Source organism: Typopeltis vanoorti, chromosome 10, assembly GCF_054136105.1.
Source record: "Typopeltis vanoorti isolate ZY-2024b chromosome 10, IOZ_Tvanoo_1.0, whole genome shotgun sequence".
Classification (NCBI taxonomy): domain Eukaryota; kingdom Metazoa; phylum Arthropoda; class Arachnida; order Uropygi; family Thelyphonidae; genus Typopeltis; species Typopeltis vanoorti.
Genome location: NC_143558.1, coordinates 85,915,851 through 85,936,836, shown reverse-complemented (window position 1 = coordinate 85,936,836; position 20,986 = coordinate 85,915,851). Strand labels below are relative to the sequence as shown.

Below are 20,986 nucleotides of genomic sequence, written 5' to 3'. Positions count from 1 at the left end.
TAGTCCATGTGTCGCCTAATCAGTCTTACACAATGGAACAAGAATCTCTTTACTTCTATAAGTCACTGTCCTCCATATCATTTCCATAATTTGCTGTGTTGTCCTCACAATTCTGGCAATGTGTGCTCTAAATTTTAGATCCATATCCACTATTATCCCAAGATCTCTTATTTCCCTCCACCTCCAACAATATCTCCAACATTCATAAATTCTACATCGCATGTTTGTTTTCCAAATTTTAAAACTTTACATTTTGCAACATTGAACTAGCATCCCCATTCCCATTCACTCGAATTATGATGGGAGGAATGGTGAGAATCTCTGTGTAACAGCAACAGTGTTACGTACGAGGGTGGTCTGAAAAGTTCTAACAATGAAAAAACAAATTTGTAATTTCAAATTACTTTTATTTTTCAACATAATCTCCCTTAAAATTAATACATTTATTCTAGTGATGCTCCAGCACCATTATCCCGCCCCTGTAGTGGTTCTCATTAAGATCTGCAAATATCCCTCTACAGCTGCAATCACCTCTTGATTTGAAGAAAAATGCTGACCAGCAAGGAAGAGTTTTAGTTTGAGAAGAGAGAGAAGTCAGAGGGAGCCAAATCTAGGAAGTAGAGTTGATGTTCCAACAATTCATAGTGCAGATCCCTTAATTTTCCCATTGCCAAAAACCTTTGTGGGCAGGTGCATTGTCCTGATGAAAGATGATTTTTTTTTGCTTCTGCAAACCGGGTCTTTTCTCAGGAATTTTTTCATCTAGTATGGTTAAAAGATCGAAATAATATTCCCAGGTTATTGTTTTACCCTTTTCAAGAAAATTAATAAACAAAATGCCTTTAGCATCCCAAAACACTGATGCCATAACCTTTCCTGCTGATGGAACCAACTTTGTTCTTTTTTGGCACTGAACAACCAGCTTCTGTTCATTGTTTTGACTGCTATTTGGAATCTGGTGTGTAATGGTGAATCCACGTCTCATCCATAGTAATAAATCGACGCACAAAATCAGTTTTATTCTTGTTAAAACGCTCCAAGCACTGTTCAGAGAATTTTATGAGAATGCATTTTTGATCTGCTGTGAGAAAGCGCAGCACCCATCTTGCACAAAGTTTTTTAATATTCAGTTCTTCGTGCAAAAATATATCCTACACGTTCTTTTGAAATGCCTATAGTCTCGGCAATTTCACGCACTTTCACTCGCTGATCATCCAATACCATATCATGCACTTGATCAGTAATTTCTGGTGCTGTTGCACTTTTCTGATGTCCTTCACACGGATCATTTCAACGCTGGTACAGACATGTTTAAATTCGGCAGCCCATAAACTTTTAGGAACTTTGAATGAATTTCGTTTGGCTTTAAACCTTCTTTTACAAAGAATTTTTATAACTGCACAATACTCAATTTTATCCATTTCAAGGGATACAGACAACACTTTTGCTTCAAACAGCTATATAAAACAAACTACTTGATAGAATGAGTTGCAATTTCGCATGGATGCTTATGACAGATGTACCAATTTAGAAAAAAAAAAAATCTTGCCGATAGTGTTGTCATCTATGGTCGAGGCCGAGAACTTTTCAGACCACCCTCGTAACCGTGCTAATAAGGGGAATGGGTATTATCATGTTGAAAGTTTCTTTTTTACTTGGTTAGACTATAATAAATTTAGTTTAATCCTTTATCCAAGTGTAAGCAAACAAAGTTTGCGACTATAATAAATTTAGTTTAAAGGATTATAAACTAAATTTATTATAGTCTAACCAAGTGAAAAATAAACTTTCAACATCTTTCTCTAAATCCAGAGTAATTTATTGAAAAGGTAGCACACCATTTGGCAACTCCTATAGGTAGAGATGACCTTGCTAATGCTTCTGGCTGGTATCTCCACTTGGTCCTGGCTCCCATTGAAGAGACCTCAATAAAGGTCGAAACTAGTCTGTGTAGTGGCCCTTCCCTTAATGCATAACATTAGACATATATGCAATCGATGTGTTTTGCATTATGGGAGATACTGAGATAGGAGTGTTGGTAACTTGCTCCACCTTTGCAAGGAGTCGCCCTGGTGTTGCACCACCTTACCCCAGTCCTGAAGATACTTTCAGGCGCAAACTTTGTTTGCTCACACTTGGATAAAGGATTAAACTAAATTTATTATATGGCCTCACAGTTTGTACAATTCTCAATCTGCATTACAATTAAAACTGCAAATAGAAGTCAAAATTCTATTTTATTGTTTGCAAAATCTGATGTCTAAATTTTGTGTGTCCTAAGCACTACCCAGATCAGTGTTTTCTAAAATTTTTGTCTTATGACATTCCTTTCTTGGTTTTAAAAACATTTTCATTGAAACCTCATTGTGCATACTGAATCATTTTCACAAATAACTGCTGCAGTAAGTGCTTTATTGATCTAAATTTAATAAATGCTTCATGTGTTAGAATAATATAGCTACTAATCAAACGTTAGTGATAAGGGAACAAAAGAAAGTATGAATGAAGAAAGGTGTGGCAGAATGAAAGGTAGCGAGATTGCAGGAGTGATAGAGTGTGATATTGTCGGAATGCAAGATTTAATGAAACAGTTACTGGAAATGAAAAATGAAATGAGAAATATGTGGAGTGATGTTAGACGTCTACTGGAAATTAACGAAAGTGTACAAGAGAACAGAATGGATGAAAAAAGAGTAAAAGAGGTGATGAATGATTCCAGGACAGCAGTATATGGAGATTCCATAATTAGAGGGGTAGTTACTGAGAGAGAGCATAAGGTCTGATATTCAGGTAGGAGAATGAGCAGGATAATTAAGGCATTGGACATGAGGAAGAAATGAGCAAGAGAGTTAGTTGTGATTGTAGGGATGAATGATCTAAGTAGACATGATGTGAGGACAAATATCAGGAGGCTATTGAGAAGAGTGAAATATAACAGTGTAGTATGAAAGGCTGTCAGCGTGTTACTGAGGTATGATGATGATGAGTTGCGATGGGGAACCAAAATCATGAATGGTATGCTAACAGAGCTATGTGAGGAGGAGTGAAGTTTGTGGATGTATGGCATGTGTTTGAGAGAACAATGAAATTATACAGGCGTGATGGATGAAAGTACAGGGTGTGATGCATGCAAGAGATCAGAAGAAAGAGATGAAGGGAAAAATCAGGAGAGTGGTACTGAAGAGACAGAAGTGCTTGGCAGTGAAAACAGTAGTAGTGTGAGAGATGAAGAGAGAATGGGAATGCAAGAGGAACAACGAAACAGGGGGAGCTTGAGTGGACAGGGAGACATGGCTTTAGAGAAAGATGTTGAATTACCCCAGTCCTGAATATATTTTCAGCTGCAAACTTTGTTTGCTCACACTTGGATAAAGAATTAAACTAAATTTATTATAGTCTAACCAAGTGAAAAATAATCTTTCAACATCTTTATCTAAATCCAGAGTAATTTAATAATAAGGTGGCACACCTTTTGGCAACTCCTATAGGTAAAGATGACCTCCATTGCTTCTGCCTTGGTATCTCCATTTCGGGGCCTGGCTCCCACTGACGAGACCTCAATAAAGTTCGAAACAGTATGGGTAGTGGCCCTTCTCTTAATGCATAGCAGTATATATGTCCGCAAGGAGATGTGCTTTGCATTATGGGAGATGCTGAGAGAAGGAGTGATGAGAGCCTGATCTACCTTTGCTGCGAGTTGCCCGGTGTTGTATTACCTTACCTCAGTCCTGAAGATATTTTCATGCGCAAACTTTGTTTGCTCACACTTGGATAAAGGATTAAACTAAATTTATTATATTATGCTGAATAAGGTAGGTGTAAAATGGATAAATGTGGAGCTTAAGCATGAAATCTGGAAAAAAAAAGTACTTTGAAGGAAGTACAAGATGAATAATAGTAATAATTAGTCACATGAAGAGTCTAAAGAACAAGCCAGGAGAGTGACTCATTAAGGAAAACAAAAGTAGAGTATGAGCAGAAATTGGCAAATCAGGCAAAGAAAAACTCCTGAGTTTTTTTAGATATGTGGCAAGTAGAAGGAAGAATGATCATGGAAAGATGAAAGTGGTAGAATGGTAACTACTGCAGAAGACATTGTTGAGGTATTCAGTTTCATCCTGATCAGTGTGGAATCATGAGGAACTTAAGTGTAGAGGACATAGGAGGGGATGACTTAATTGTGAGTGAGCAGGAGGTATTTGAGGAAATAAATAAGATTGATGTCAATAAGGCGATAAGATTTGATCACCACACATCTTAAGGGAATTGGCATGCCTGTTTAATAAAAGTCTTACAACAGCACAGGTTTCAAGGGAGTTGAAGGAAGGTAAAATTGTTAAACTGCATAAAGATAAGGCTGTAGCTTCAAATTATAGGCCAGTCTGTATATCTGGAGTTGTGATGAATGCACTGGAGAGATTGGTGAGAAATAGGATACAGAAATGGGTTGATAACAGCAGTATTCTCTGTGGTTATCAGCATGGGTTTGTTAAGGAAAGATCATGTTTCACTAAAGAAAGGTGAGATGCATATACAGTGGTGTACTTGGATTATGCAAAAACCTTTGATAGACTGCCACATGACAAGCTGTTAAATAAACTGGAACAGATGGGATTGGATAACAGACTTCTGAGTTGGATCAGTAACTAGCTGTCAGATAGGCATCAGAAAGTTGTATATGGGAGATCAGTTTTGGGGCCATTGTTGTTCAGTTTGTATATTAATGATATTGGGATGGGTTTAACTAGTGATATGCAGCTGTTTGCAGATGACAAAACTGGGGAGAGTAATGCAGAATCAAGTGGATTTTATGGCCTTACAAGAGGATTTGAATAGATTCCATGAATGGGCAGGTAGAACTATCAGTTCAATGTTGCAAAGTGTAAGGTTTTGAGATTTGGTAAGCAGTGATGGGATGCAAAGTATACACTTGCTGGGGGAAACTTTAACAGAAGTAGAGGAGATCAGAGATCTAGGAGTAATGATGGACCTGAAATTCAGGGAACACATTGTACAAGTTGTGAAAACGTCACATCAGATAATGGCAATGATGCGGAGGACCCTGACATGCAGAAAGAGAGATGTTATGATATCATTGTGTAAGGCCTTGATCAGGCCTCATGGTGACGAGGATATGTTCCAGAGAAAAGGGTCCAGAGAAGATTCACAAAGGTGGTCAGTGGTTTTTGGAATGTGGAGTATAAGAACAGATTGAGAGAGTGTAAGTTGCGGAGCCTCGTGAATAGGAGGAAGGGGGGGGGGAGGAATATGACTGAGACATATAAGCTAGTCAGTGGTTGTTATTGCATCGACATGGAAGAGATTTTTCATAAAATGGGAGGGGGGGTTAGGACAAGAAGTCATTGCTAGAAACTGTATAAGGAGCGTGTGAGCAGAAGAGTGAGGAGTAGGTTCTTTGCATGGAGAGTGGAATACATTACCTGAGTGTGTTGTGGGTGTAAACACATTGCATCAGTTTGAGGCACGGTTGGATGAGCATTGTGTGCAATGGTGTGTACCTCCCACGATGAGTCTCTGACTCCATGGAGGTTAAATAATAATTATAATTCATATAATTTAAAAATATATAAATATTTAGAGTGATGAATCTGGTGTGCTATTCATCAGGGTCTTCTTCATACTGCAGTATGCTTAACTTGAAAACTCACACTTTTAGCGCCGAGGTTAATGTTTAACACCAGAATGATAATGTCAATAACTATACTTAAATAAGCAATACATTTATTAATCTTAATGGTATAAATGTTAGCTATCTAAGTATGTAAGATCTTAAAATTTATGAAATAGGTCTTATTTCTACTAATTTTTATTTTGTAATAAAAAAGGTTATATAAAGTGTTTAGAGCTTCAATTTATGATATCTATATAATTATAGTTTGAGATTCCTGTTTATGTACTGTCTTGAAAAAGAAAATTATAAAGTAAGTAATTTATTATAAATTAAAGATGGCAAGAAACTGGTTTAATTCTTTATCCAAGGGTATGTAAGCAAACAAAGTTTGTGTTTAAAGTAACTTCACAACTGGGCAACTCGTACATAAAGGCTAATGACTTCGCATCACTTGCCTTAGTATCCCATAATGCAAAGCACATATCTTTATGGACATGTATAATGCATTATGGGAAGGGTCACTACCCAGACCAGTTTTGATTGACTGAGTTCTCATCAGTGGTAGCAGACCCAGAAGTGATACCAAGGTTGAAATAATGCAGAAGTCATATTTCCATATGTAAGTAGTCAAAAGGTATCATACCTTATTACTAAAAAACTCTGGATATACGCTGAAAGTTTCTTTAGCATAACCAAGTGGAAAAATTTTTAACATCTATCAATAAATACTTTATTCATGAATACATGTCAGGAATGATGCAAGTCACATACACTGCACTGTACTGTAACACAAATAATGCAATTAAAACTGGGTGCATTAAAAGTTAGATAACCTTGAGACCACACATGGAATTTTTTTTTGTGGAACCTCAGGTCAAGCAGGATCGTGGTCTCACACTGAGCAATGTACTCAATCTGGCACCTAATTTGGATATTACTTCATGTCAAGGAAGGGCCCCAGTCGACTTTCTCAGCAATGGAGAGGCATACCTCACAGTTTGGAACAATTTTATCAAACTTTAGTGATTTAATTAATTACCCATCTAGTTCTCTTGGTGGAAGTGCTAACTTTATTAAAATGTAATTCACTTTCTCTGTGAATGAGGAAAAAAAAAATATAAGCTTCTGCAACAGCTGAGAAACTTCATGTGATCAGCAGTAACTTCTTTCTCATCATATTTTTAATCAAAAAATATTACTTCTTCCTTTATTAGTAATGAGGAAAAAAAAGTGCAATACAAATTTAAATTTTGAATTGTATTTATGAAGTTCTAGTTTAAAAACATAACTTATGATATACTTTTATCAGTACTATCATTGCTCTACAATACCTGTCTCTCTCCTCTCAAGGTAGAGTTTATGCAGTCCAAATTTAGATTGCTAACAACTGTTTAAACATAGAAACAGCAAACCCACCACTATGGCAAACTACTAAGAAGACCTGCCTAAATCCCCATATGGGTACAATGCCATTTTAAAGGCAATTCATTATAACAAACTACTCCAATGATCCCCACAATGTTGCTATAGTGAGTCAACTCGAATGCTCATTTAAAAACACATTTAAATGGAGATAATTAAAAAAAGTCTTTGTCGTTATTCAACAGGTTTATTGAAGCAGCTTAAGATCATAAATAATACAGATTTGATCAATAATATTAGTTTTCAATATTCATTTTAATATAAATATTAGTTATTAATAACCCACATGATACTTTAAAAATCTCATATAATTACATTTCTAACAAAAATTATGCCATTTTTAATAAATTCCTGCACCACAATATCGAACTTGGATACTGCAGTGACACAGAACTGATATATTTGAAAATAAAGTTAAAATAAATTATTTTCATTACACTGAAAGCATCAAGTGAGTATAAGTAGACAGAATTCATTCTAATCAGTTTTCACCTTGAAAAAATAAATAAGACTACAAATATAATACACACTGCTGTGTGTATTTTGTTTTCATCTGATTACTTAATAATATCCAGAAAATCCATTTTTTGCTGAGCATGACACATTTATAAGATAATCAGATAACAAAGCTTTATAAAAATAAAAACAAAACAAAAGCATATTTTTCCATGATGTAAGAATACACCAAAATAATTCTTTTACACCTATTTCATAATTTTGTCTTTTCCTTTGTAAGTAATCCAAAGGTTGGATTTAACATTAGAACACAATGCACTCCAAGTGAATGAATCTCATCTTTCATTTCTTATTGACTGCTGCTTTTTTTTAAGGGGACTAAGATGCCACAGATTAATAAATTATGAGAAAAATCAATAGATATTTACAACACAGCTTACTGCAGTGGCTGTCACCATTAACATACATAAAGCTTATAAAAATATGGTGTACATAATCTTATTGGCAAATATCTCAAATGATATTCAGGATTAAATTAGCATAAAATCACATATGCTGAAAATAATATAATAACAATGCATCACAAACTATAATGTCATAAGAACACTGCTTCTGATTTCCTATTTGTATACTGATAATTCAACTGTCATATTTAAGAGAGGTTAAAATCTCACATTTCCAGTAACAGATTAAACTATTGATAAAATGTTGACTAATATTCTGAACAAAATGTCTTAAAAGCACATTGATATGAAACTTTATTTTCAGGTACAACTTGGAAAACCTCTGTAGCAGCTTGATAAGAATGTGACCTATGGATTTCAGTATAATTTATAGATGTTTCATCAAGTTTACTTGAATTCTGAATGCCAAGTTTGGTAGTATCAGCAGATGATGGCAAAATAACTGATATCAAAGGTGGCAGAGACAATGAAGCTGTTATGAAATGGTTCCCACCAGTTGCTACTGAATCCAAAATAGATGAGGATGACTGTGTCACTTGCATGCTATTCATTCCATCTCTAATATTCTGTAATCAAAATATTTCAAGAATTAAAAGATATAAGCTAACACAAAATAATCACGCACCTGTTAAAAAATATCTGAATTTGAAATGCATATAGAATACAATAAATCATGAAGTACTGCACCACTCATTAGCATCCATCTTTTGCTACAAACAAATCACCTGTGAATGACCACATTGATGATATAGAAAATGGAAGCTGCTAGCATAATATTATTGTGATCAATTGCAGAGATAACCAGTTTGTAGTACAAGTTGAATACTAGGTTACTAATGAGTGGCTAGTTACTGCATAATTTGTATCATTATCACTCTAAATTTATGCCTGAGACTTTTGCATTTATCTCAGCATTAGAAATATACACATTCAAAACTATTATAATGGTGAAGAGAGGCAATCCAGAGTAACAATTTTAATGTGCGCACATGTTGAAAATGTGCCACCTTGCCAATTAAAATGCATTACCAATTCAAGTTCTACAATTTATTAAATGTCAATTTTTTCTAGCATTGCTTACAGTAAATCATTTTTACTGGAAGTTAGCTTTCCAAAGTTCAAGACTTAGAACAAGTGAATAATATCTCACATGACTTGTAATCCAGTATGCTGAAAATGATATTGCTTGTTACCTAAATCTCCTGAACAATATTAAGGAATTGAAAGAGAAAACTCTTACAATACTGTTCTTTTGTTTTTCACATTCAGTTAAATAAAGACTAGACTCAAGCCATCAACAGATGCAAAAATTAGTTTTTAAAGGAACACTGTTTTCAAATCATTTCATTAAGTTTTGTTGATTTCAAGTGTTAATGAAAAATTGTTCAAAATGCCAAATTACTGAATAAATGGAACCTTGTACAGAGGGATTAAAGTTTCATACCGATAGTTGGTTAGTTGATCCTTCAATTCCCAATAGTTGGAATTGAATGATGTACAGGAAGATGGTTTTGTTGTTGATATCAATGTGGTAGTCCAATATGAGAGATTAATCTTAGTTCTTTACTCTGTGCAGTAGCATAGAAATGAAATGAAGAAATGAAGTGGAACAATCTTGCCCTCCTTCCACTCCTTTGGAATTCTACCCAGTGCAAGACTTATATTAAAAAAAATACTTGGTGATATATTATTAAGTCTCACAGCCTTATTAACCAAGTTTGCTCAATTCTCCATATACCTCTTGCTCACTTACAGTCAGTCTCTTCTCATCATCATCAACTGTTCTCACACTCTCCATGACATCACATTCACAGAATGAAAGACCTTTATGAACTGCTCATTAAGTATCTCCACTGTATTTTCTACAGCAGTTGTGCTTATACCATTTTCCCCAATCAGTGTCATCCTTTCATAATCATTATTTTTTTTTTTTTCTGGCTACATATCGAAAGAACTCCCTAGGATCCTGTTTGGCTTCATTAGCTAACTGCTGCTCCTTCACTTTTGTTACCCCTTAGCAACCAAGTCACCCTCTTTGCCTGTACTTTGTAATCCTCATGGAAATGATTACCATTTCTTTTATGCTGTCTCCATAATGCATTTTTCTTCTGTAACACATGTGTAATCTCTTCATTCATCCATTTCATACCTATCTTATTTAACCTTCTGACCCTTGGAATACATTTAAACATTGCTTCTACTAGACAGTTCTTGAATATCCCCCAAGCTGCACTGATCTCCTTTCCGGCTAACTCCTTATCCATGCTACACCTGCAAGAATACACAAAGAGTCCATAGGCCAGTTGAACAAGAACCTGCATGGAAATTTATACTACACCATGATATCAGGGGTTTTGGTTTCTCCAAGAAACATACAGTTCTGCAGATATAAAAATATAAAAACTTAACATGCTACGCTCTTCATAATCACCAGCTTTGTAGTTACATATACCCTTTCCTCAGAAGAGGAAATCCACCATGAAGACTCCTCAGGCTAAGAGGAGTTCATGGCCTATGAAGAACCATCTCATGCTGATAAAGGAAAGAGAGGAATATAATTAAGATAAAAATAATAAAGTTCACCGATGCAGAGTTTTCTTGTTATGATTACCATCTACACAAAAAAGAAAACTAGTTTCCAAATCAAGAACAGCAGCTATGAAACTGAAATAATGGCAAGAAACTGTAAAAAAAAAAAAAATAAATAAATAAATAAAAAAGCAGGCCACACAACTGCTCTTTCATAGATTAAAGACCTCATTAATTTCATTCAAAATCTAGAAGTTAAAGACTTACTGTTACATTTCAATAACCATATCATCTCCCTTTTGTATTATCTCACTAAATACACAAGGAGTCCACAGGCCAGTTGAACAAGAACCTGCATGGAAATTTATACTACACCATGATATCAGGGGTTTTGGTTTCTCCAAGAAACATACAGTTCTGCAGATATAAAAACTTAATGGGCAGACACTCGCTTCTTTCTTATTGGGGCTTTGGAAAGTTTAACAGGGCTGGAGTAGGTATTTTTATTCTTGCACACCCACTCCCTCCTTAGGTCATTCTGTAATATCCAAAGGGATGTAGAAAAGCAAATTTGACAACATCATGGATGTGTAATAAGATTTATAAATGTGTATACTCCATCCAATGGAACAGTTACAAGAAAATTTTTCCAGGAACTGCAGCCATATTAATGTGGTGTCCACTACATCATAGCAGCTGGAGATTGGAATTATACTGAAAATCCCCACATTAGATAAAAAGGAGGACACTCCAGAAACAAAAAAGTAGGATGTGCACAGTTAAAAATGTGTCTTGACAATGTTCAACTATCTGAAAAATTTAGTCATGTGTAACCGACGTATAAATTTATCTACAAGAATTACAAAATTTTCAGGTTCCATTACTTACAAAAGAACAGGTTCTTTTTCCCCACCTGTCTTTGTTAGAAGAGCAGTCACCATACTGCAATCTATTAAGATTTATCTTCACCCAGACTATATATATTATCCTAATTAAAGATCCTAATAGGCTTAAAGAACAGATAAGCTACTATGTAAGCTAGCTAGGAATGCTCATATATCAGCATTGTAACAAATTATCAAAAAAAAAGTCAACCAAAGCCCAATACCCAAAAATGCTATTCTAAAGGAAAAGCACTACAGCAAACTATTTCTACAGTCCTTAAGTATTTACTATATTGAGTTTTCTGATATAGTTGACCAATATTATTATTGATAATATTAACATTCAAAAAATGTGCATGTACATAGAGATAACCTGAGTGCACAGTCTTAAATAGAATGGACAATGAAAGATTAGCAAACCAAGTGTATGATGATACAAAAATGGCAGGTAAAACACCCAGAGTTAGACCATACCATGGAATTGAAGCGATTAGGAGTGTTTTAGACAATCAACAACTAAGAGCTTTTAAAATAAGTAATACTACAAAAGAGAGATTTAGAATAAAACTGCTAATTGGAAACTAGTATTAAAATATTAATAGAATCAAAGTCATTGCAATTATGAGGGTGGTCTGAAAAGTTCTCGGCCTAATAATGAAAAAACGAAAGGTTGGTCGATTGGTAGAGCCTCTGCTACTAATGGCTCACAAAAAAAGTTAAGCAAGTTTGAGAGCAGTTAGTAATTGGAAGGGGTCCAATCGTTCGATGCTGTTGACACACTCTCCCTCGATGAGTCTTTGGACTCCTTGGAGGTGTCAAATAATAATAATCTCCCTTCAGACTAATACATTTATTCCAGTGATGCTCCAGCGCCATTATCCCATCCCTGTATTGGTCTCAGTAAGATCTCCAAAATACCCCTCTACAGCTGCAATCACCTTTTGATTTGAAGAAAAACACTGACCATTGAGGAAGAGTTTTAGTTTTGGGAAGAGATAGAAGTCAGAGGGAGCCAAATCTGAGGAATAAGATAGATGTTCCAACAATTCATAGTGCAGATCCCTTGTGGTAGAGATGCTTGTACTATAATTTTCACAGATAATTATCAAATCGTTTGATGGAATCAAGCTTCTGCTGTTGAAATTGAGCGAGTGAGGCATGAAGAATAATTAATTGATAGCCCTTAATTTTCCTATTTCCAAAACACCTTTGTGGGCAGGTGCATTGTCCTGATGAAAGATGATTTTTTTTCTTCTGCAAACTGGGTCTTTTCTCATGAATTTTTTCATCTAGCCTGGTTAAAAGATTGGAATAATATTCCCTGGTTAATGTTTTATGCTTTTCAAGATAATTAATAAACAAAATGCCTTTAGCATCCCAAAACACCAATGTCATGACCTTTCCTGCTGATGGAACTAACTTTGTCTTCTTTGGTGCTGAACAACCAGCTTCTGTCCACTGTTTTGACTGCTGTTTGGATTCTGGTGTGTAATGGTGAATCCAAGTCTCATCCATAGTAATAAATTGATGCAGAAAATCAGTTTTATTCTTGTTAAAATGCTCCAAGCACTGTTCAGAGATTTTCATGAGTGTGTGTTTTTGATTTGCTGTGAGCAAGCGCAGCACCCATCTTGCGCAAAGCTTTTTCATTTGCAATTCTTCATGCAAAATATATCCTACATGTTCTTTTGAATTTCAAGCACTTTGACTCACCGGTCATCCAATACCATATTGTGCACTTAATCAATCATTTCTGGCGTTGCTACACTTTTTGAACATCCTTCACGTGGATCATCTTCAAGGCTGGTATGGCCACGTTTAAACTCGGCAGCCCTTCTTAATTGTCGAAAACGAAGGAGAAGAATGCCCATAAACCATAAACTTCTTTTAATGCCAAAAGAACTTCAAATGAATTTCTTTTGGCATTAAACCTTCTTTTACAAAGAATTTTATAACTGCACAATACTCAATTTTATCCATTTCAAGGGATACAGACAACACTTTTGCTTCAGCCAGCTATAAAACAAACTACTTGATAGAATGACTTGCAATTTCACATGGATGCTTATGATAGATGTAACAACTTAGACAAAAAAAATCTTGCCAATAGTGTTGCCATCTATGATCGAGTCCGAAAACTTTTCTGCCCACTCTCGTATATAGACAGGATTAAGTGTTGGCAGTTATTCACATTATGTTTCATGGTATTAAACACTACCAGAAGAAAAAAATAAATAAGATACTCATTAAGTACTTGCTATTTTTCTGGTTTTCAAAACAACATTTTAGACTACAAAAAATGTGTCACAATAAGTAGGCACTAAGTGTTAGGAACAATTTTCGAATTTTAATAGACAATGGAGCTGAAGTCCTAATTTGGCATTCTCTAATGCTGGACAAAAAGCTGTGGTTGTTGAAATGGCTTAAGCTATTACCCAAATTTTTGGTAGCCATACTCACTGAAGTTAGGGGAAAGTGTTTCATTGCTGTTACTGACTCAAAAATAGTCTGACTTGTAATGACTTAAGTAGCATTGTAGTTTTTTAAAATCATGTGTGAAGGTGTTCCAAAGCATGGTCTGTTAACCCTGACTTGCCATACTAATGTTAGTAAATGTATTATTATTATAATGGGTGTCACCATGGAGACTCACTGCAGGAGACACTACATTGACACACTTACCATTATTCACACCTATCATACTTCTTAAACTCATTTGCAAACGAAGCACTCATAACCACCTATGGCAACACATTCCACACCCTCCAAGAAAAAAATCTAGTCCTAACACCCCTGTTAATGACACTCTTACACAGTTTCCAGGAGTGACCTCTTGTTCTCTCTCTCTTCCTGCACTATACAGAAAAAAGTCATCAGTATCAATCCTATAAAACCCCTTTAGTAACTTATATGCTTCTATCATATCTCCTCTCTTATGCCTATCAGCTAGTTTGGAGGCCCACAGACCTTCAATCTTTCCTCATACGAAACACTCCACAGACCTGAAACAATCTTTATCATTTACCTCTGGAGCCTCTTCATCACCAAGGAATCCAGGTGACTAGATCTGTGTGCAGTAGTCCAGATGTGGCCTTATTAATGCCTTATAAAGTGGAAAAATAACTTCCTTATCCCTGCTCGTCAGTGTGTTTTTCAATGCCCTCTAAACTTCAGTTCTCTGTCCACGACCACCCTAAGTCCTCTGCCTCATCAACTTCTTGCAGTTCAATTCCATCAATATGGTATACAGCATGTGATCCAACATGCATCAACATTACACCTGGCTATGTTAAACCAAGCAGCCATTTAACTTTGCCTATACTGCCAGCATATTTAAGTCATCCTGCAAGTTATCTACATCACCTTCATTAACTATTGCTCTTCCCAGTTTTGCATCATCAGGTATGTTCTGTTATGTTCTCTAAGATAGATATTAACAGAGTTTCCTGTCTATCCATAATAGCTCCTTAATAGTGCCTGAGCAATGAAACAAATTTTTTGTGCTTTGAAAATGGGATGCTGGTTTGAAGTCCAGCAAAATATCAGTTATTTAATGAACATCTTATTTTATTCCTGTGGTATACTGATTAATACTTTGTTGTTTGAAGGATACTTGTGACATAAGACTGAATGATATAATCATGTAACCACAAGAAAGATATTTATTTAACCAAATATTTTGGTCTGGAAATAGCAGACCATCTTCAGTGGTATTACAAGAACAGTTTAAAAAATACAAGCTAGAATACTAACAATAGATCGTTAAAATTAGAACATGCTGCGTGATGTTATATCACTAAGTATGAAACGGAATATTTTGAAGTAGAAACATGATTGAATTTGCAATAAAAAAAAAATTAATTAATTAATGAGTAATCTTGATTAGACTTTCCCAGATTTTTGATATAGATATACAGTCATTACGATTCAGGTTGGGGCGATGGAGCAAGGCCTCCACGCTTTCCTTGAACAAACGTTCGAACCTATAACAGGATCTATGTAAGAGGCGAGTCCTGGACCAAAAGATGCTGTGGTCAGTTTCAATCCCGTGTTGAGCCAATCCTTAACGTCTTCTCAATTCTTATAATCCTCTACAAAACAACAAAGTTTCAATATGTCGAGTGCCTATTCCTTATATCTCCGGTATTTCAGAACTTATCGCAAGAATTTTAAAGAAATATGATGTAACAACTACGTATTCACCTATTAACAAATTGTCTTCCCATTTTCCTTCTCCTAAAGACAAACGCTCAACTTTATCTCTTCCTGGAGTTTATCAAATTCCATGCAACTGTGAGCTCTCTTATTTTGGACAGACTGGACGTTCTCTTGAAAAAAGAATCCAAGAACATCAATCATCCATTCTTCACAACAAACCTGAAAAGTCTGGATTGGCTCAACACGGGATTGAAACTGACCACAGCATCTTTTGGTCCAGGACTCGCCTCTTACATAGATCCCGTTATAGGTTCGAACGTTTGTTCAAGGAAAGCGTGGAGGCCTTGCTCCATCGCCCCAACCTGAATCATAATGGCTGTATATCTATATCAAAAATCTGAGAAAGTCTAATCAAGATTACTCATTAATTAATTAATTTTTTTAAATTGCAAATTCAATCATGTTTCTACTTCAAAATATTCTGTTTCATACTTAATGATATAACATCACGCGGCGCGTTCTAATTTTAACGATCTATTGTTAGTATTCTAGCTTGTATTTTTTAAACTGTTCTTGTAATACCACTGAAGATGATCTGCTATTTCCAGACCAAAATATTTGGGTAAATAAATATCTTTCTTGTGGTTATGCGATTATATCATTCTGATTAATACTATCAAACATAATATGAGAACTGGCAATCCTCTTAAGGTATGCATGCCAATCAAAAGCAGGTAGGAGATGCAAAAAGTAACCCTGTTTTATCCTACAATATTTCTTTATGCTGATCTATTTATTATTAATCAGGCTTGCTCAACATGTGACCCAGATATTAGATTGGAATTTGATTTACCATTCTTTCAGAACTTGTCATAATAAAAAATTATGTATTAGGTCTACTGAACTGTTGCCACCAAATACATTGACTTTCAACAACTGAGTTTACTAGAGATAACAGTATGATTAATCTTTTCCTTACAGTCTGCTGTATCTTTCAGTTTCATGTATTTGGGAATGATTTGCTTGTTTGCAGAAGAGAATGAGAGAAAGAGAGTTTCCAAGGAGAAAAACACTGTCATCCAAATCATACTAGATAGCTTACCCTTACCTGTAAAAAGGCCTAGTAGAGTTCCTCCTGTCATAGTTAAGATTTTGCATTTCTCTTGCAGAAAAGAAACTATGGTAAAACCATTCTCACTGCGATATCACAAAACTCATCTAAAAGTATCACTTCAAATCAATTAAATTATCACTCAATTATCCTTCATATTATTACGTGAAAGATACTTGAATGATGTGTACAAAGTTTGTTTCAATGTTTATTTAGTTAGTTATATCAAAGAGCATTTACTATCTCTTTTCACATAATATTAATGCTAGTATGGGTTCAGTCTAAATTACTTTTAATATTTCTTTAAATGTGAATCCCAACCATGAAAAGATGAAAACCTACTACACATTAGCTGTAGGTGGACTGAAGGTAAGACTGTCTTACCTTTAGCCCGCCTACAGCTAAAGGTAAGAATATCTACTACCTACAGACATTCACAAACATCCATACTCACAGTGATATTTGAACCCATGACCTATTAAATGGAGAGGAGAGAGAGAGACAGAGGCAATGCTATACTCAACAAATCAGGGGCACTGTGATTATGCTCTCTAGAAGGAAAGTACTGGGTTTGAATTCCATATAGATATGGTGAGCTGTTATAAGGTCTTTTCAACTGAAAATCAGTTTGTCTTAAACAGAGATAGCAGGATTTCTTTTACTGGAAACTCATACCCTACCCCCAGCAAAACAGACAAATGGGATAGAGAACACATGCAATTGATAGACTACTATGCAGAAAGGATTAACCACACTGTTATGGCATTAATCAGGTCTATATTAAGTTGCCTGACTGTGACAAGCCATTTGTTCTACCACATTAAGGGAAAGATAAGATAATATAAATCTGGAAAATTTAAATCTTAAAAAATAAATAGCCATAGTGCAATTATGAACTTACAAATAATCTCTTAAAAACAACCAGACAAACCCATCATACTTTTTTCTTTAAATAATAAATAATTGAAATTGCTCTAATGTTTCTATATAATTAGTAGACACTAAATTTCTTCAGTGAATAAAATAGAACTGTGTATCATATCATGGTACACTGTCTATTTTATCATGTATCAACACTAATGCTAGATGCATCAGACATAAAAGCAAGCGTTCTTAGCACTGAGAGATATAGTGCAACTAAAAATGATTGGCATTAGTGAGACCTCACCAAACAGTACTGGATATCCTTAGAAGAATATAATGTGATGGATTCAGTGTATTCAGAAAGGATAGGAGAATATTGCTAATGAGTGCAGCAGAATTGGATCCAACCAGAGTTGATGGTGGTGGTGGTAGTGGTGAGTAATACAGGCAATGGATTCAAGGCTAAGTGAGACAGAAGTTAATACGGCAAATGTACATTTGGGTGCTGCTACAGACAATAAGCATCTGATGATGATGATGACAGCAATTACTTTTAAAGAAATCTGTATGAATACAAAGGGAGAAGGGCTATCATTATGGGTGATTTTAACAATGAGAATATAGACTGGAGAGGAGAAAGCATACAAGATGAAGGGGAAATAATTTATATAATTACTGAGGGATAATGTTCTAAGCTGTTAATATGTTGTCAACATATCCAAGTCATAAAGAAGTTTTGGGGAGAAGGTGGTAAACATATGCTGTTCTAAATGTTCCATATAGTAGTTAGCTAGGCAGAGATTATAGACAAACCCACTGCATTTCTCTCAACTTGTTTGTATAGCTTATTTTGGCAGAAAAAATACCCTGCATTTGTGGTGAAATAAAATTATTTTATAATATCAGGAGGAAAATAAGTGCATAATAACTCCAATATGGAAATATACAACAGAAGAAGCAAAGTCGGTGTGGTAAGGAAGCGAATGAAGAAATTTATATGGAATAAGAGAGAAATTAGCTAAAACACTAAAACTACCTATACACAAGGTAATGTTCAAATCAGTTTTAACTTATGGATCTGAGGACTGGGATAGAAATAAAACTTGATCTCAGGCCTCTCATATCTGTGGTCTCCAGTCTTTGATGGCAAAAATGACAGGTTGCATATCCAACATTGGTAACAAGGATATTAGGAAGGCAATGAAATTGTTAGCATTCAGGAATGTGTGAGCAGAACTAATCTCAGTGGTATGATCACTTAAAAACAGAATGGGAGAGGAAATGTTAACAAAACAGGCATTTAATGCCAGAATGGCAGGAAAGAGATGCAGAGGCCAACCAAGTATAGGTGGATTGATGCAGTTAGAAGTGCTTTAGTAGACCAACATATAAGAGTCCCGACAGACAGAGTAATTTGGAGGAAAACTGTCTGGACTCTTACATATAACCTTAAAATATTTCATCCATTTTATTTTCACTGGTAACTGGAAATCAATCTCTATTACACAATAGCTCACTACTGTTAGATATTTGGGTAAAAAAAAAAAAAAATGTTATATAGGCCATTGTTGGACAACTTGCAAAAATTGTGTGTCCACCTGAGCATTTCATAAACCTCGCTTGACTGCTGACCTATCTGTGGCTAAGATTACAGCTAATCCTAATCTAATATCCCGAATAGAAATTTTCACTAAATGTACAAGTGATTTGGCCCATTCTTTTGCCAGAATTCGCAACAGTACTGGATGCTAGATTTTAATTTCAACCAATACTTCAACTCTTCCCAAAGTAAATTATACTAGACAAGAAATTATGTACTTGATTTAATCCTTTATCCAAACATAAGCAAACAAAGTTTGCTTGTGAAGTTTCTTCACAACTAGGCCACTTATATATAGAAGCTGTTGAATTCACATCAATTGCCTTATTATTCCACAGTGCACAGAGCACTTCAGTTCTGACATGAACAGCATACTGTTCATTATAGGACGGGTCACCACCCAGACTTGTTTCCATCCTTTATTTAGGTCTTATCAGTGGGAGCTAGTTTCAGGAAGATACTGAGGTTAAATCAGTGTAGAAGTCTTATATGTTGCATATACAAGTAGTAAAATGGTGTATCACCATATTACAAGAAGTGGCCTCATACCATAATTTTTCATTCAGTGGTTAAAGGTTACATGCTGAGCTACAAAGCAGGAAATTATGACCAACTGAGAAGTATACTGAGTTCAGTGGAATGAGATCTGTTGCTGGATGGAAAGAATATCGACAGTGCATGGGAAGCATTTAAACAACGCTTGAAAGATGCGATATCAGAATGTGTCCCGAGAGTTCAAAGAATAAACAGAGTAGGAGTCAAATGGATGTGTAATATTATTAAGCAAGAGATTCGTAAGAAAAGGACGATGTGGAAGGAATACCGTGTGCATAAGGATGACATTCATTATGAACATTATAAGCAGCAGGCTAGAATAATCACAACTGTTGTATGAAAAGCAAAGTCTGAGTATGAAAAGAAACTGGCTCTGTGTGCTAAAGACAACCCACAAGAATTCTATCGATATGCTGCAAGTAAAAGAAAGAATGAATATGAAATAATAACTCTTCTAAATCCTGATGGTGTGAGGGTTACTGATGTAGAAGAGGTTGTTCAGTTAATGAGTACCCATTCTGTTAAAAGCTATCAACCTGATGTACGCATCATTGAGCTCACTGTTACCTCTTCACTAGATGAAGAAATGCTAGTGTATGAGGACGAGGCATTAGAGCTGTTGCACAAATTGAATAAGAATTCAGCAATAGGGACTGATGGATATCAGCATGTGTGCTAAAAGAGTGTTCAGCTGAACTGACCATTCCTTTGACCAGGCTGTTTAATAGGAGTCTCAGAACAGGAATGGAAGGAGTGTATGGTAATTCCATTGCACAAGGGTGGTTTTTGCAATTCCATTGCAAAGATTGATGTATCCAACTATCGACCAATTAGTACCTCAGGAGTGGTGGTGAAGATTTTAGAAAATTGGTTAGGACTCGCATTCAGAAATGGGTTGACAGTGAATCTCTACTTTGCAATGAACAACATGGGATTACTAAGGGAAGGTCATGTTTTAGTAACTTGCTCACATTCTATAACAATGTTACCATTGAACTAGACAAGGGGAATGGATACACCATGATACTTTTGGATTTTGCTAAGGCTTTTGACAGGATACAGCATGGCAGACTGCTGCATAAATTGGAGAAAATGAGTTTGGATTATAGAATATTAGCATGGATAAGAGGGTGGCTGACCTACAGATATCAAAAAGTGGTATATGGGGGATGTGAGTCTGCAAGATTTAAGGTAACTAGTGGCATACCACAAGGATCAGTGCTTGATTCACTGTTATTCAATCTGTACATTAATGATATTGGGAATGATTTGACAAGCAACATACAGCTATTTGCTGATGATGCAAAGATA

At 35.4% G+C, this 20,986-nt stretch overlaps 1 protein-coding gene across 4 annotated transcripts in view; it reads right to left on the bottom strand.

Moving 5' to 3' along the window:
- Positions 1-7,233: 7,233 nt before the first annotated feature.
- The window catches only part of LOC150102560 (uncharacterized), a 144,501-nt gene continuing 130,748 nt past the window's right edge, over positions 7,234-20,986 (bottom strand). For all 4 annotated transcript variants that reach the window (XM_090399237.1, XM_090399234.1, XM_090399236.1 and 1 more), the window contains one exon: positions 7,234-8,540. In XM_090399237.1, the coding sequence (XP_090255363.1) occupies positions 8,223-8,540 (318 nt within the window). In that variant the 3' untranslated portion in view covers positions 7,234-8,222. The remainder of the gene's footprint in view (positions 8,541-20,986) is intronic.